Source organism: Seriola aureovittata, chromosome 8 (genome assembly GCF_021018895.1).
Source record: "Seriola aureovittata isolate HTS-2021-v1 ecotype China chromosome 8, ASM2101889v1, whole genome shotgun sequence".
Lineage (NCBI taxonomy): Eukaryota > Metazoa > Chordata > Actinopteri > Carangiformes > Carangidae > Seriola > Seriola aureovittata.
Genome location: NC_079371.1, coordinates 16,621,043 through 16,635,446, shown reverse-complemented (window position 1 = coordinate 16,635,446; position 14,404 = coordinate 16,621,043). Strand labels below are relative to the sequence as shown.

The following is a 14,404-nucleotide window of genomic DNA, read 5'->3' as shown; positions in this document are numbered from 1 at the left end:
ATAAAAAATAAATTAAAAGAAAGAAAAATCTACTCTATTGCTTAAAATGGGAGAGAAGAGACATGCAAGCTTTGATAGATCTGCCTGCTTCCTTCGCTGAAATGGCCGTTAAAGGTCACTGGACTGATGAAGAGGAGGAAAGATCGAAATAAATAAAAACACTGTCTTCAGTTGCTCTGTATCGTGCCAGGTGTTAAATCAAGTATGAGGAAGACTGGAATTGAGAAAAAACAAGGAAGAAAAAGGAGGCAAGACAAGAACAGATATAGAATTTATTTTCAATATCCATTGCAAAGAATAAGAGGTGACACAGCTTGAAACAGATAATATAGAATTTATTTTCAACCAGAAGTAGGAAAATACATAGGTAGGTGTAAAGGAAACAAGCAGAACCTGTAGTCAAACGGAAAAAATAAAAGAACAAAACTAGTCCAAAGAGAATTGAGAGGACGGCTAAGGGGTACAACAGAAAGCATTGTTTACCATTCAGTTTCTTTTTAAAACAGTATGTGTTGATTTGAAAACAGCTGCCTTGATTTCTCATCTGGGTTAATGGACATTCTACAACATTGTGCAAGTGTTTCGTCTTTTTTTTTTTTTTTTTTTGCTGGTATTTCATGAATGGTAAACAATAGTTGGTCCAGTGCATAAACACAGTGACACAGATCAATATATGTACTCAGCTGACTACAGATAGACAATCCTGATCATTGAACAACTACCACTAGATCGGCAGGGAGAAGGAGATGAGCAAATATACAAGATGGATGATAAAAGGAAAAAAGCCGTAAAGGTTTTCAGATAACGAAACGGTCTTGGAGGTTGAAATGGAAAGTTAAAAAGGAAAAAAAAAAAAAAAGAAAAAACCCAAAACAAAAGCACAGTTTGAAAGATGACAGCTACATTTTCCAGATAAAATATTTAAAAACCCTTTCTGAAGGTGTCTGAATGTTTCTGGGTATTATTGCCAAGTTTTTGGAAAAACAATGCATTTAAATTGAGTTGATGGGTTGAGAAACCAAACTCCAACCACAGTGACAAGTATGAGTACGGATGTTCATGTGATTCAAGGAAAAGGACAAAAGTACCTTGCTTTCCTTACAGCCCTACATTTCATGAAGACCATGATATGGATTAAAGAAAAAAAAAAAAAAAAAAAAGGAAAAATTATGTGACTGGTTGGTGAAAGAATTTGCTCTACAACAGAACTGAACTACAAGCAGCTTTGGTGTGCATCATTACAAAGAGATGCAGCCTGGGAAATCACTCTATGTCTAACAAGCCAACTATGAAACACAATGCAACAGTGAAAAAGTACAAAGCCAACAACGTGATCACTCGCTGAAGCTTACAGAGTGACATAACTCAGCTCTGCGATTTGCCCGATTTTCAATCAGAAGCCATAATCTGTGGTTTAACGAGAGAGTGATGAAGAAGAGGGGGGAAGTCAACAACAGAAAAGATTTAAAGAATCAAATAAGTGACTATTGATAGTAGCTAGCTAATGTAACATATTTAATCACTGCGATGCACAAGAAAGGAGTGAGATGGACTAGTAGTACTCAAAAATCATCACAGGACCAGTCTAGCGACCAGCAGCACAACATTAGCTTAGTCTTACAAACACGTTTTACACCAGTCAGAACAGTGTTCTCTAGTACTCAACTGCAGTCACTAGTAAGACAGCTCTGCTGCCCTAACCTACCGGCACTAGCACTCTCCAGCTAGTGCCATGCAACATCCAAAATAAAGCTGAAAAGTAAAAAAAAAAAAGAAAAAGAAAAAAAAAAAAAAACAATAGATCCCTGTGCTGAAAGTTCTAACTGAACCAATGATGCGGGTACTTTTCCTCCAATAAGCAATCAATCAATCCTTCATTCTACGAGGCATCATCAGGAACATTCAACTTCTCGACATCAACCCATCAAAGACAATGTCTCATGATTTCTACAGAGGATTTGGTTTGTGATGGGATAAGAGTAAATGGGGGGGAGGGGGTATTGAGTAAAATTAAAAACAATGTAGCAAACATAACACCATCATAGAATTCATGATTTACACAACAACACAATTCAATATCTTTTTAGAAAGGAAACATGAGATACATCTTTTATTCACACTTTACAAAAAAGCTAGCCTTTAAATCTACTACAATACTAATGCCATTCAGGAAAAAAAAAGCAAACTGGACACATTGGTTTCCATTGGAAAACAAAAAGTTAAAAAACAAACATGTAGGGGGCAAACAAATGGGACAAGAAAACTTGTTCTGAGGACTAAATTTATATTTCCTATTTACTTGCTTCCCTCTTTCTTTAAAAATGTCATTTCAACATATACATTAAAGTAATAAGATCTTTACTCACTAATATGATGGGACAGGGAGTGAGGGGAGCTGCATCTGAATCTAATAAGTGCTCATCATCCGTTGTATCTGTGTAAAAGCATGGCTGTTGAAGTTATAGTCTCACCACTGACACATCTCTCTTGTTTTTCTGGGATGTAACACATTTGATTCATAGCAACGTGTTTGCCTGGCCTTCAGAGAGAAACAGCTGAGCTTGCTGCCCCTCATCCCTTGTTCATCCAAAAGCAGCCTTCCACCTTTTCCAATATAGAGGTAGGGGGGGTCCACAGATGGCACTATAGCTGCAGTGACGAGGGTACGAGAACTATACAAAGTGGTTGAGCAAAGGGGTGTAAAAGACACAGCTTGAGTAATATAGTGGGTAGGTAAAGTCTGAGGTTGGGCGGTTGAGGGTGTGAGGGAGTATTAGGGTGATGGACAGGCTTATGGAGATTTAAAATTCATGGCCAGGGAAGGAGCTAAGGGCTATGTATTTTTGGGGTCTGGGCATGGAGCCGTGCTAAGGTACAATGAGGGCGCAAAACAATCCGAGAGTGGATTCAGTGAAGGTAAGACATCCTACTCATGTTGTTTAAGTAGAGGAGAAAGGGTCGGTGGAGAAAGCATACCTGATTACTAGAGAGCTCAATGAATAGGAAGGATATACACATCATCATAACATTGTCACAGCTCATAAAAAAGGAAATCAACATTAACAAAACCCAAAAAAAGGACATAAAATCTTCACAAATGTCTCAACAGTATTTAAAAATAAAAGGAGAAAAGGTTGTTCAGGCGTTCGTCAAATGTAAATAGTGCAAGACAACGACAACTGCTACAGTGAGGCACGATGTTTTGTTGTATGTGTGGGATATATATATGTCGTATCAACCACACGTCACTGGTGAAAGTGGGTGTGAGATATAGAAATGAACAGATGTGGAGTCACTGGTGGGCTGTGACTCATTCTTGCATGTCTTTTTGTCTGAACTGATGGCAGCAGTGTGGATCAATGGCTTTGTTAATGGGCAAGAAGCAACAGGCAGAGTTTACTCAGTGTCTATTTACAATCGCAGCAATATGCCGGCAAATCAAATCAACGGCAGAAACAGAGGGGGAGAAAAAAACAAAAAAAAAACAAAACAATACTGATACATTAATTACAGTTAATCTCTAGGGAGTGCAAAGTAGTGACTGCGAACGCCTTGAACAACCTCTTCTTACGTCTTTTGTACAAGCTGGTAATATCAATTCATCTTAACATTAACTGGATAAAAATTTAGCCATAGTTTACAATACAATCTTTTTTCAAATCTGATCATAATTTACTCTTAGTACAAAAAACGCCAGAAAACAGGTCTTTTGTGGTTCATATACAATCATGTAAAGACTGAGTCTAGATTTCTATTCTGTACAAACACTTGTGAAAAAACCACTGCTTTTGTGTATGGAATTTATGGCTGGGGAAAGTCACTACTGGCCTCAGAGACAGTGCTACAGATCTGCCTTCAAATTACCTGTATGTGTGTCTGTGTGTATGTAAGTGTTTGTGTGTAAGCTTGCATGTGTGGAGTTGGATGGCAACTCCAGACAGTGAGAGGAATGCTGGTTTTACTCCTGTATATCAGCCATTACTCGCTCTCTCTGCCTAAAAGCAATCGAGATAAAGAAAAGATTTGTGATATCCCCCCCATCGCTTTTTCCATCAGCCTAAATCCCCTTGCCCCAAAAAAGGTGATACATGGGCCACATGAGCTCCTAAGCACAAGACTAGCCTAACAACTATACAAGCTGGGGTGAAACAGTCTGCTAACAGGATGGTAGCTGCTCTCAGTTTCTCACATCCTTCCTTGACAATTAACACTACATACTACCCATGTGTAATCAGGCAAACGTAGTTCTGAGACGTCTTCTCGAGGCATCTGTGGGTTTGGTAGCTAATGCACCAGGGCTGGGGTCAGAGGTGTAGACTATCTTGTAGCACCACGGGAGGCCATGACCACACAAAAGGCCTCAGCACCACAGAATGACAGCAGGAAATCTCACCTCGTACGAGCTGCGCTACATCCACCTCCTGGGACACACATCTACCAGCTAAACGCTGCTCTGACCCAACCACATCTGAGCCAACAAATGTGTGTATTCTAGAAAGACTGAGAAAGTACACTGGCTGCCCAGAGTACAGGGGAAAACAAGCACAAGCCAATAATGGAGGTCTGAGACTGACAAGTCTGCTGTCTTTGCTGGTTTTAGATTTATACAGGACATACAGACAAGCAGACCATCAGCTATGGAGCTTTTCAGGTGGATGTCATCCCCTCAGCCACTTCTACGTTTCCCTTTTCTCTAAAACCAAACAGTGCCCCGTGTGACAAAGCTGAATGAGCTACCATCCCCTCTAGTTTGGATGACAGAAGCAAAGTGGGTGGGTGGGTGGATTTTGAAGAGGAAAAGGAGTTCGAAACACAAAATATGATGCACGAACAGGACTGACTTGAGCGGTTAAAAAAAGAACAAAAAAGAAAAATAGAGAAAGAAAAAAGAAAAATATAGAATATCTATAACATTATACGAAATCCCTGTTGGCCAGACCTCACTGTACGAATATTTTACAGGTTGTGTTTTTTTGTCTTCCTCCTCCAGTGTGGTGGAGGGAAGAGCTGGTAGTGGGAGGGAGGGAGGTTGAAAGGGAGAGGCTGTGGTTGCAGCTCCCCCTGGCGGTGTGGCAGGGACTCACTACCTGCGTGCAGGCAAATGAAGCCCATTGACCTGGGGGGGCAAATTGGGCAGGAGCAGCTCCAGCTGGGCGAAGAGGGAGAAGTGGTCGGAGGGGATGTGGGGATGTGGGCAGCCGCTGACATTGTTCTCTACAAGCCAGTGGGGGTCCAGGGGGCCCAAGATACCCAGCACGTTCAGGTGAGGCTTGGAGTAGAAAATATAGTCAATGACACCCTGAGGAGAGAAAAAGAAAGGGGTCACCTCTACAGGAACAGATTGGAGCATCCTTGATACACTGCCTATAACAAACATGAATTCCACTGTGGACATATTTTAAACTATACTGGTCTGTGTATTTTGGATCACTGTTCTTTGTTCATATGTTCATATACAAGAAACATCATTAACTACAATCACAAATCCAAATCTGTGTTCCATCAGTCAAAATTACCTTGAAGTCGAAGGTGTAGTTGGTGTAAGGCATCAGGCCGTTCTCGTAGGCGCTCTTCAGCTTGAAGCCATGGGTGATCCTGCCGTTGGACGTGCTGTTTTTGCCATTGCAGTTGAATTTGGTCAGGCTGTCGCTATAACGAAGCTCCTTGAAGTCCTTGTGAGTGCAGTCCACTCCGCCAGTACTCAGGTACTCCACTACGCCTGAACAGAGGAGAGAGAGGAGAAGTCCTCTTCATCAGAATCAAGAAAAGTCAAGTGGCACTTTAAAGTCCCAACAGACCAAGCTAAGTCTGCTCCAACTGATACCACAGGCACCACTAAATAACACTTAAGGTAGAAAAGATGGGTACTGTAGATAACCATGTAGGTACTGTAGGTATGATTACTTAAATGATCAATTAGTCTGCACATTATTACATTAACTGACTTTGATCTATAAAATGTGATCAAATTGTGAAACGTGTCCACCAGTTTGCAAAAGACCATGGTGACATCTTCAAATTGCTTGTTTTGTTCGACCAATACTCCAAAATGTAATGTATTTAAAAGTAGACAAAAAAAAAATAAGAAAATCAGTGAATATTCACATTTGAGAAGTTGCAAGCGGTGTGTTTTTGGCATGTTTGTGTTAAAAGAAATCTCAATCACTGATTACCAAACTTGTTTCAGATGAATTTTCTGTCAAAAGCTTAATTTACTAAAAAAGGTTCAGGGAGTCTTTCACCTACATCAGGTTTGATATAAACATACTTTTTGCAAACAAGACTATACATACAACAGGATTTGTTAAACACCAAATAATGTGGGTCAGTTATTTGGGTTTGCTTGTTCTTTTTGCTTTTTCCTTTTTAAAATCAGACAGCAGCAATGCAGACATAAACATGCTCATCCAGGAGGAGATCCTGGGAAACAAACCAACAGCCTTATAATTACCTGTTGCTGAAATGATAGTATTGTTGTAGTATCTTCAACAAAATGCACAAAACTCCCTGTGGTCAGATACAGCACAGCTCTATTTGTCTCTCTTACTTACCAGAGTCAGGCAAGGAGTTGAGGTCAGCGCACAGCACCAGTGGAATGGCATTGGTCTCACCAGAGACAGAGGACAATTTGAGGCTGCGTGTGGCCTTGTCCACTATGTTCTTCACCTCTGATAGGAACATCATGGTCTGGACCAGCTTGACGTCAGAGTACTCTGGGTCCCAGTGCATGTGAGCATTGGCTACCAGGAGCAGCTGCTTCTCCATGCCATGGAGTGACTTTCCAGCTGAGAGGAGGGAAAAAGGTGAGTGGGAAGAGGCGATACAAAGAAGAGAAGAACATAAGAGTTATCTACAACACCACGTACAATGCCTTGTAATGTAACTTCACAGTGATTTTCAGATAAAAGTCAATTCTGGATTAGCTTTTCTAGCTCATCTTGAAGAAAAAAACATGCAGTAAATCTAGAGATGCCAAATAAGAAATTTCAAAGATCCAAATAGGGTGTCTACTCACAGGAGACCTCCATCATTTCTTTGCGGACCTCAAGTAGTACAGCTACCCCAATGTTGTCCTTGGTCATCACCCTGTTCAGCATAGCCTCTGAGCCCTCGGAGTTAGCCATGGCCAGCTGGTTGAACTCCACTGTGTGCTTCTGCACTGCACTGAACCTGGAGATAAACAGAGGGAGGCAAGAGAAAAGAGGTTTCAACACGACCAACTCTCACACTCCAGATAATAAAATCTAGGACCTTGTCCGGGTAAATCAAAAACACATGAATTAATATTTAAGTGGAGCAATCTTCAGGCACAAAATTATTGTAGTCGTGTCCCACAGTGGCCCGTGCGTGATAATATTTTAATTATATTTTTTTCCCCCCCAGATAACTGATTTATGGCTTTGAAGCAAATAATATTATTCTCTCCAAGTACAGCAAGAGCTCTTCAGACTGGGTCGCATTTGGTTAATTTGGTAAAATTAAAATGACTCAATATCAGAGTAAAAGGGACATTGTGCAACATAATGATGTTACTGGGAACAAGTACAATTGTGAATAGATTTAGATTTTCAGTTATATTTTCTTGTATCTCGTGGTATAAGAGAAAATCTATATGGCTGATGTTATCCAACCAACTTAATAGTGAATTATCGACTTCGGCAAAAATACAGGGATCAGTACTGTATGAAGTTCCAGCCTTCTATGGGTTGTTGATTTAAGTAAAAAAAAAAAAAAAAAAAAAAATACTTTTGAATTTAGCACAGGCTGCTTATAGTCACATGAATATCATTCGATTGCATAGCTTTAATTTGACCAAAACTCTTTTTAGGACTTTGTGTTATAATTCAATATCACTTCTTGTCTCTTCAGATAAACAGATTTAAAATTAGTTTTTTGTCATTTTGGGATTATTGAAGGAGTACTCCATTGATTTAGCATTGCAGCTGTATAACACGGTCAGTCTCACAACAGAGAGTTGTGGCGAAAAAAAGAAGCAAAATTGTTGCAGCTGAACCAGAGACATTGTGTTTCTCCCATGTATTATTCTTGCAAAACCAGGAGCCTACATTTCCCATAAAGCAACTTGACCACCCACACTTCAGTCTGGGATTCAGGTGTAATATGCTAATAGCAGTTAATGTAGCCTTGAATCCTCAAGCATGGATGAGTAGTGGGCTACAGAAGTCTGGTCTCCACAGCCAAAGATTTTTATGTGTAAAATCTGTATGGTTCCCTTGTGTTGTAAATCAAAGTGAGGTAGTTCTGGATTGATTGGCTGCAACTGATTTCCATTAAAAAAACAATTTCAGAACAAAAATACCACCTTTTCCCTTCCAGTCCAAACTTCCCACCAATATTGTGGTCTGATGTGGGCAAGATTTTGAAAGTAGCTTTGGCAGACTCAAGCATGAGACCTGATGTCAACATTCATATTCAACAAGTATGACATTTTTCAGAAGTGTTTATAAAAGGTTTAGTATTCATGTCTAAGTGCAATGGCCCAGTCTAAAGCCTAGCTTTTGTATTCGGCTATGAATGATCCCTTGTGGTTTTACACTTCATGAAAGTGTATTCAGGTGTGAACACACAGTAAACATACAGGTTATGGAGGCTTGACACAGATCCTTTCCAAGGTGAATGCAATTAATGTTTTCACTGTGTGAAGGCTACAAACCTTACAGGCTGTCTAATTTGCAGGGTAATCAAACTGGTTAGGTAGGTCAGCGGTGGTAGCTCCACCCAGCTGATATACCCTCTCAACTGAAACAGGATACCATCAACATACAGCAATATAAAATATAGCATTGTTATAGATTCCCAGTGTTACAGATTGGACATGGAGTGAAAGGCTTACAATGTGGTACATAATTTCTTTGTCAGAGTTATTGCATCTGTTTAATGGGGGGAATTTTCACAAGCTTAGTGATCAGCTATAATTGCACAACAATAAAGCTGTATTAATCACTCAGGCAATAATATAAGGTGCTAATGTTTTTTGTGCATCTTACTGTCTGAGCTACAAGCCAGTGATTCTGGCATTTAGACAAAATCTTACAATGTATGTTTAACTGTAAAGAAGATTTTTTTAAAATATTTGAAGTCCTATTAAGGTTAGTCAACCAGAAATACACACCATTGGACAATAACTATAAAACTGTAGGTACATACTTTTCCGTCTTGTAGAAAATTGCACATCCGTCTACGTGTTTACGGTCCGACTCTGACATAGTCCTAGCTCGTGACTTTGGACTGAAGAACCCGTCATATCCCTGCTCTTTCAGTTCAGGCAAGAAGAAATTGTAGTACTGCTCTGTCTCAACTTCCTGCAACCAACAGAAAACGTGTCAGGATGGACAGCATGACAGTCATGTAGTATAACTAACACCACTTTCCAAAAAGTGTAATTCTACAATTAACATTTTCATACAAAACAGAGAAGAGCAGGAGATAGGATAGTGTAAGATACACTTTCATTGTAATGACATAAATTACACAAGTAGAAGAAAGAAATGCTAAAAAAACAGAGCAGATATAATAGCAGCCAACAAGGAAAAGGCTTGGGAATAATTCTGAATTGATGAATACAAACAAGCAGCTGCATGCAACAGACCATTTATTGATTTTTTTTTTTAAGCACTAGACTTTAACCCTGCTCTATGTGATATAAAGATATGTAAAATAAAATATTAGAGACATTTCACTTTTGAATATTCTAATATAATTTGATGTAATTATTCAAGGTTTTTAGAACGCCCTCTCACAGAACACTCCACATGTCAGACCATAATCAAATTATGCAGATACTATAAAAATCACTTCCTAGTACAAGTTGCAAACATTCTGAGGAAAATGAGAAAATGGCCACACATCAGTGTTCAGTGTTGACACAGTGTCACCACTGAACATAATGCTTTACAAAGAGAGCATTTATCGCAGGGTTATTGAATTGCATAACAATTTACAGATGTTGCTTTCATGGTGTCGACCGAAGTCTGGCCAAAAATGTCAAACTACCACTAGACAACCCAATTTTTAAAATCTTGCTGAATCTGCCTTGATATAGAAAATAAACACTTAGTTCATTTATGTGTAAGCCAAACTCATGTTTTGACGTCTACCTCTCACCTGCAAACTGATGATGTCTGCGTTGCAGCCCAGGATCTCCTGCATGATGGATTTCTTCCTGTATTCCCAGTTTAGAGCCCAAGAGGGACAGTAACCATAAAGCTGTCGTGTGGCGTACTTATCACACAGCACATTGTAGCACATCACAGAGAACAGTGCTGAGGGGAGAAAGACAAAAGGGCATCTCTTAGAAACACTAAAGAAGCTGATGATTTTTGGTTTCCTTGCATTGTTTTTTCTTTAAAAAAAAAAAAAAAAAAAAAAAAAAAAAGGTGCAATATGAACAGTTCCACATTTGTTTAATTGAATTATCAAAATACAATCTAGCTCTGTGCTTTCTACTTTTTCTAGTCTACACATGGAAAACTTTAATTATATGTAATGTTTTTTTAAAACAAGGTAAATGCTATAACATTTGGAATTCTGGGCACTGAGTAGTGTGTTCCCTAAAAAAGAATTAGGGCAACACATCCAAATCGATTTGCAATCATCCAAAAGGATTGTTTTAAACATTACAACAGGGTCAAATTATCCAAATCCACCCATGGGAAATACTGGTACACTGAAAATATTTACATGAGATCTTTTGCTCCATTTGCTAAATTTTAGTTAGTTCTGCTCAGATTCAACAACAGGAACTGTGCATATACTACAATGCACATGTTGAAACGTATTGGATCTTAAACTTATGTAAGCAGCCTTTTTCTGTCTGTTGAGCAGATAAATGTGGCTGACAGTCAATTTTTATGGATTCAAGCAGGATCCATAATTATGGAACTGCTGTGTATTACAAAAAAGAATGCTAAGAGTATGTGCATCTGTTCAAAGTCATGTTTCGTGCATGTTGTCCTTACCTGAGGCCCGTGATCGGTCTGGTTCCTGGAGTGAGATCCATGACCGGGCTGGGGGTTGCTCTGTTGGTACTGAGCCGAGGGGAAAAAGGGGTTCCATATGGGTGACAAGATGAACACAGATGTCAAATAATGACTTCAACAAAGTTAAGGGCAAGTAAACTATTGGGTTCACAATGCCCTCAAATACAAATACTGATGAACCTGTCTTTTGAGGAGATAAAAACAATTTGATATATGCAATTCTTGTACCAGTCTCAAAAATGCTAGACAGAAAAGAAACTCACTGCGCTTGATAGCCCCTGCCAGATTGTCTAACAAGTAGTTGAGCAGTCTCCGCGTGCCATCAGGTTCCTGGTAGAGGCTCATAATTTCTTGTGCAAGTGGGTTTCCTGGTGAAGGAAAAGCAAACTGGGCTGAATCATCTCTAAGAGAATAATGGGATTTCAAGGCTAGAATGGCTACAAAAACCACTGACAAGCCACTCACCTTTCAACCCCAGTGTTTGTAACTGAAACAGTTTCCCCAATTCAAATGGCAGAACCCGCAACTGGTTGTTATTTAAAAGCAGTTCCCTGTGGAGGACATAGTGGAATTTGATCATTAGAAACCAGCCCTCCTGAGAAACAACCACCCTTGTTACATTTCAGAAAAATTATTTACCACATTGCTGATATTAAGAATGTCTATGGCATACTTGCCAACTTTAGATTGATTGTTAATGTGGACTTTTAACATTGAATCTAAATATTCCAATAAACGTGGGAAATAATAGAAACACAGGAAAAATCCCAGTGAATCAACTGAAAACATCATCAACCCTCTGACAGCTGGAGGTTCAAACTCTGCCTGAATTATGGGGTAAATGTGCTGCCTGAAATCTCTCACCTGAGAGACACCATGTTGCCGAGCTCTGCCGGCAGGCTCCTGATCTTATTGGATGAGAGATCCAGGTACACCAGGTTGTGTAATTTGGCAATGTCTGGCGGGATGCGTGACAAAGAGTTGTCACTGAGGTGCAGGGCAGTGAGGTGGGTGAGAGACCACAGGGCTGTGCTGAGACTCCTTACTCGGCCTACAGCAACAGTGGGAAAAGGACACACAAACACATAGCATAATTAAATCATGAATGGTTCAACATCGGTTTATCGATATCACAATAATAAAGACGACGCTTGAACATAATTTTCCGAAAACACCCAAAGATTTAAGAGAATGACAATATCATTTAAAGTTAGAAATTGTTACTGTTGCCCACCATGTTGCCGCTTGGGTATAAGACAAATTTACAGTGATCTATTTTAACCATGCAAAACCCAGTGTGGGACAAATACTGAAATGATTAGTCAATTAATCAATTCATCAGTCCACAGAGAATTAATTGGCTTTAAGTTTTATAGTGAATAATACATAAGTCATTTTTGAGGGTAAAATACCCAAGATTCACAGGTTGCAGCTCATTTTTTAGCTTCAAATGCGAGTAAATGCCAGTTGCCTTGATGATAATAAATTGAATATATTTTGATTTGGACTGTTGTGCAAACAAAACAAGAAATCTGAAGATGTCACCTTGGGCTCTGGAAAACTAATGGACATTTAACACAATATTCTGTTATCTTTGTAGACAAAACAGATGCCAGACAAATGGCAGGTTAATTCATAAAATAATCCCCAGATGCAGCTCTGTATGGAACTGACATGAGCAGTATCACAGTAGTGGACCCACCTCTCATTTGAAAAGTTAAGATCCAATAATTACCTGAGCCCAATAATGTGAGGAGATGTACAAAGAAAGATTACATTTAAAATCAGCACAACTGTCCAATAAAATTAATCTCTATGCCAATGTCAAACAATGTGTGTAGACAATGCAAACTCAACACACCTACTTTACCTAAATAAGTACAAACTCCCAGATAATACTCACCGCTGATTTCCAGCTCAGCCCAGTATGACTTCTTCCCGTTGGCTGCCTCCTCGCTGGACATAATTGTGTACATCCGCCTGGGATCCGGCGGGTCATATTTTTCCTTGGGCATTCCTATAACACTACAATGACAATCTTGATTTTAAATGTCATTATTGAACAGTAAAAGCTATTCTAATGTGCCATAAATTAAGGAGTTTTATCTCGAAACTTAAGCTGCAATAACTTTACTGTAACTTAGGTTACAGGTGATCTATGTAGCTCTTCAGGCAGTCACGTTTACATTGATAACTTTAATATGCCACCACAGGATGGCAAGGTATGAAACGTAACACTTTACAATAAAAAAAGAACAAGCTTTTGCTCAAGATATGATTAAAGTGATACGTTGCCGTTTATATAGCTAAACGCTGTTTATCATGCAGTATAATTAGTTAACATTTAAACAGCTTCCGCTGAAGACCGTGGTTTACTTGAAGTTACATAATAAACAACATTAAAACAAGCAACGTAGTGCAACGTTTTTCATGCTGAACTTGGTCAACTAGGCTGTAAACAACTGTATGAAACTTTAATTCAATTCGCGAAAGAGCTGAAAATGAAACATTTTAAAAATTGTAAAAACAGCTAGCTAAGGTTAGCCGATTTTCCTCTCATTGTTGCTAGCTGATTAGCCTAGCTGAACCTAAATAGGTAGCTATCAAAGTATACATAACAAACGCTAAATGGCTAACGCTAGCTCGCTTGCTAACTAGCAAGGGGGAAACGGACGAGCCAAGAAAGTGAAATTGACCGATAAACTGACTTTAACGCCCTGTCCAGGTGGTTCAGCGGACAAAAATCAAAATGATATTAAAAGATACAGTACAACTGTTGTTTACATAATAGCAAAGCACTGACTCGCGCGTTAACACTAGGCCACGACACGGCGCATTAGTTAGCTGCCGCTAGCTAGCCTCCGACAGCAAAAATCACTATCGTTGAGATAAACAGAGAGTAAACGAGCTCAAAGCTACACAATGCTGGGTCTGCAAGCAACTGTGAGCTATTTAGCTTAGCTCGAGTTAGCTTGCTAGCTAAAACCTAACAGATACCAATTACTCGAAACTGACCGACTTCCTATTCAAATAAGCCCTTCTTCAAAAAATAGTCACGGCGCTTTTAACATCTAAATAAGATTGAGGTGAAATGGGTGAAAATAGTTCAGGTCTTTAAGGAAGGATTGGATTTTTACCTGCAAGAGCATACCAAATCGCGAGGACGACTGCGTGTTCTCTTTTGTTTTCTAGCTACTTCTCACCCGTTTCCGCTGCTGTATCATGGCGACTGTAAGGATTTTTTTTTTTCCTCTGCCGATAACAGCGCTTGATTCTATTGGTCAGCGTGTAGACGGTCCAACCAGCTGTTGAACCACAGTAAATAAGATCCTTGATTGCTGAGTGATGGACCAAGAGATGGATGGTTAGGACACCACAGTTCAATTTAGTGTGGTTTATGTAGA

At 39.4% G+C, this 14,404-nt stretch overlaps 1 protein-coding gene across 1 annotated transcript; it reads right to left on the bottom strand.

Moving 5' to 3' along the window:
- Nucleotides 1-314: 314 nt before the first annotated feature.
- Nucleotides 315-14,239, bottom strand: LOC130173642 (CCR4-NOT transcription complex subunit 6). The gene is made up of 12 exons (XM_056383076.1): nt 14,138-14,239; nt 12,904-13,025; nt 11,865-12,051; nt 11,466-11,551; nt 11,264-11,368; nt 10,980-11,048; nt 10,126-10,283; nt 9,169-9,323; nt 7,016-7,170; nt 6,552-6,785; nt 5,517-5,719; nt 315-5,299 (listed from the first exon to the last, which is right to left on the bottom strand). Exons 2-12 carry the CDS (start codon nt 13,013-13,015, stop codon nt 5,084-5,086), a joined length of 1,680 nt encoding a protein of 559 aa, XP_056239051.1. The 5' UTR covers nt 13,016-13,025; nt 14,138-14,239; the 3' UTR covers nt 315-5,083.
- Nucleotides 14,240-14,404: the final 165 nt, after the last annotated feature.

Bases quoted from the DNA above. Each gene is read 5' to 3' on its own strand.
- LOC130173642 (XM_056383076.1), bottom strand. From the start codon at position 13,015: ATGCCCAAGGAAAAATATGACCCGCCGGATCCCAGGCGGATGTACACA. The intron at 11,049-11,263 runs GTGAGTTTCTTT...CCCTCGGCTCAG, and splicing joins GGCAGGGGCTATCAAGCGCA to TACCAACAGAGCAACCCCCA. The intron at 5,300-5,516 runs GTAATTTTGACT...TTCTCTCCTCAG, and splicing joins ACTACACCTTCGACTTCAAG to GGTGTCATTGACTATATTTT.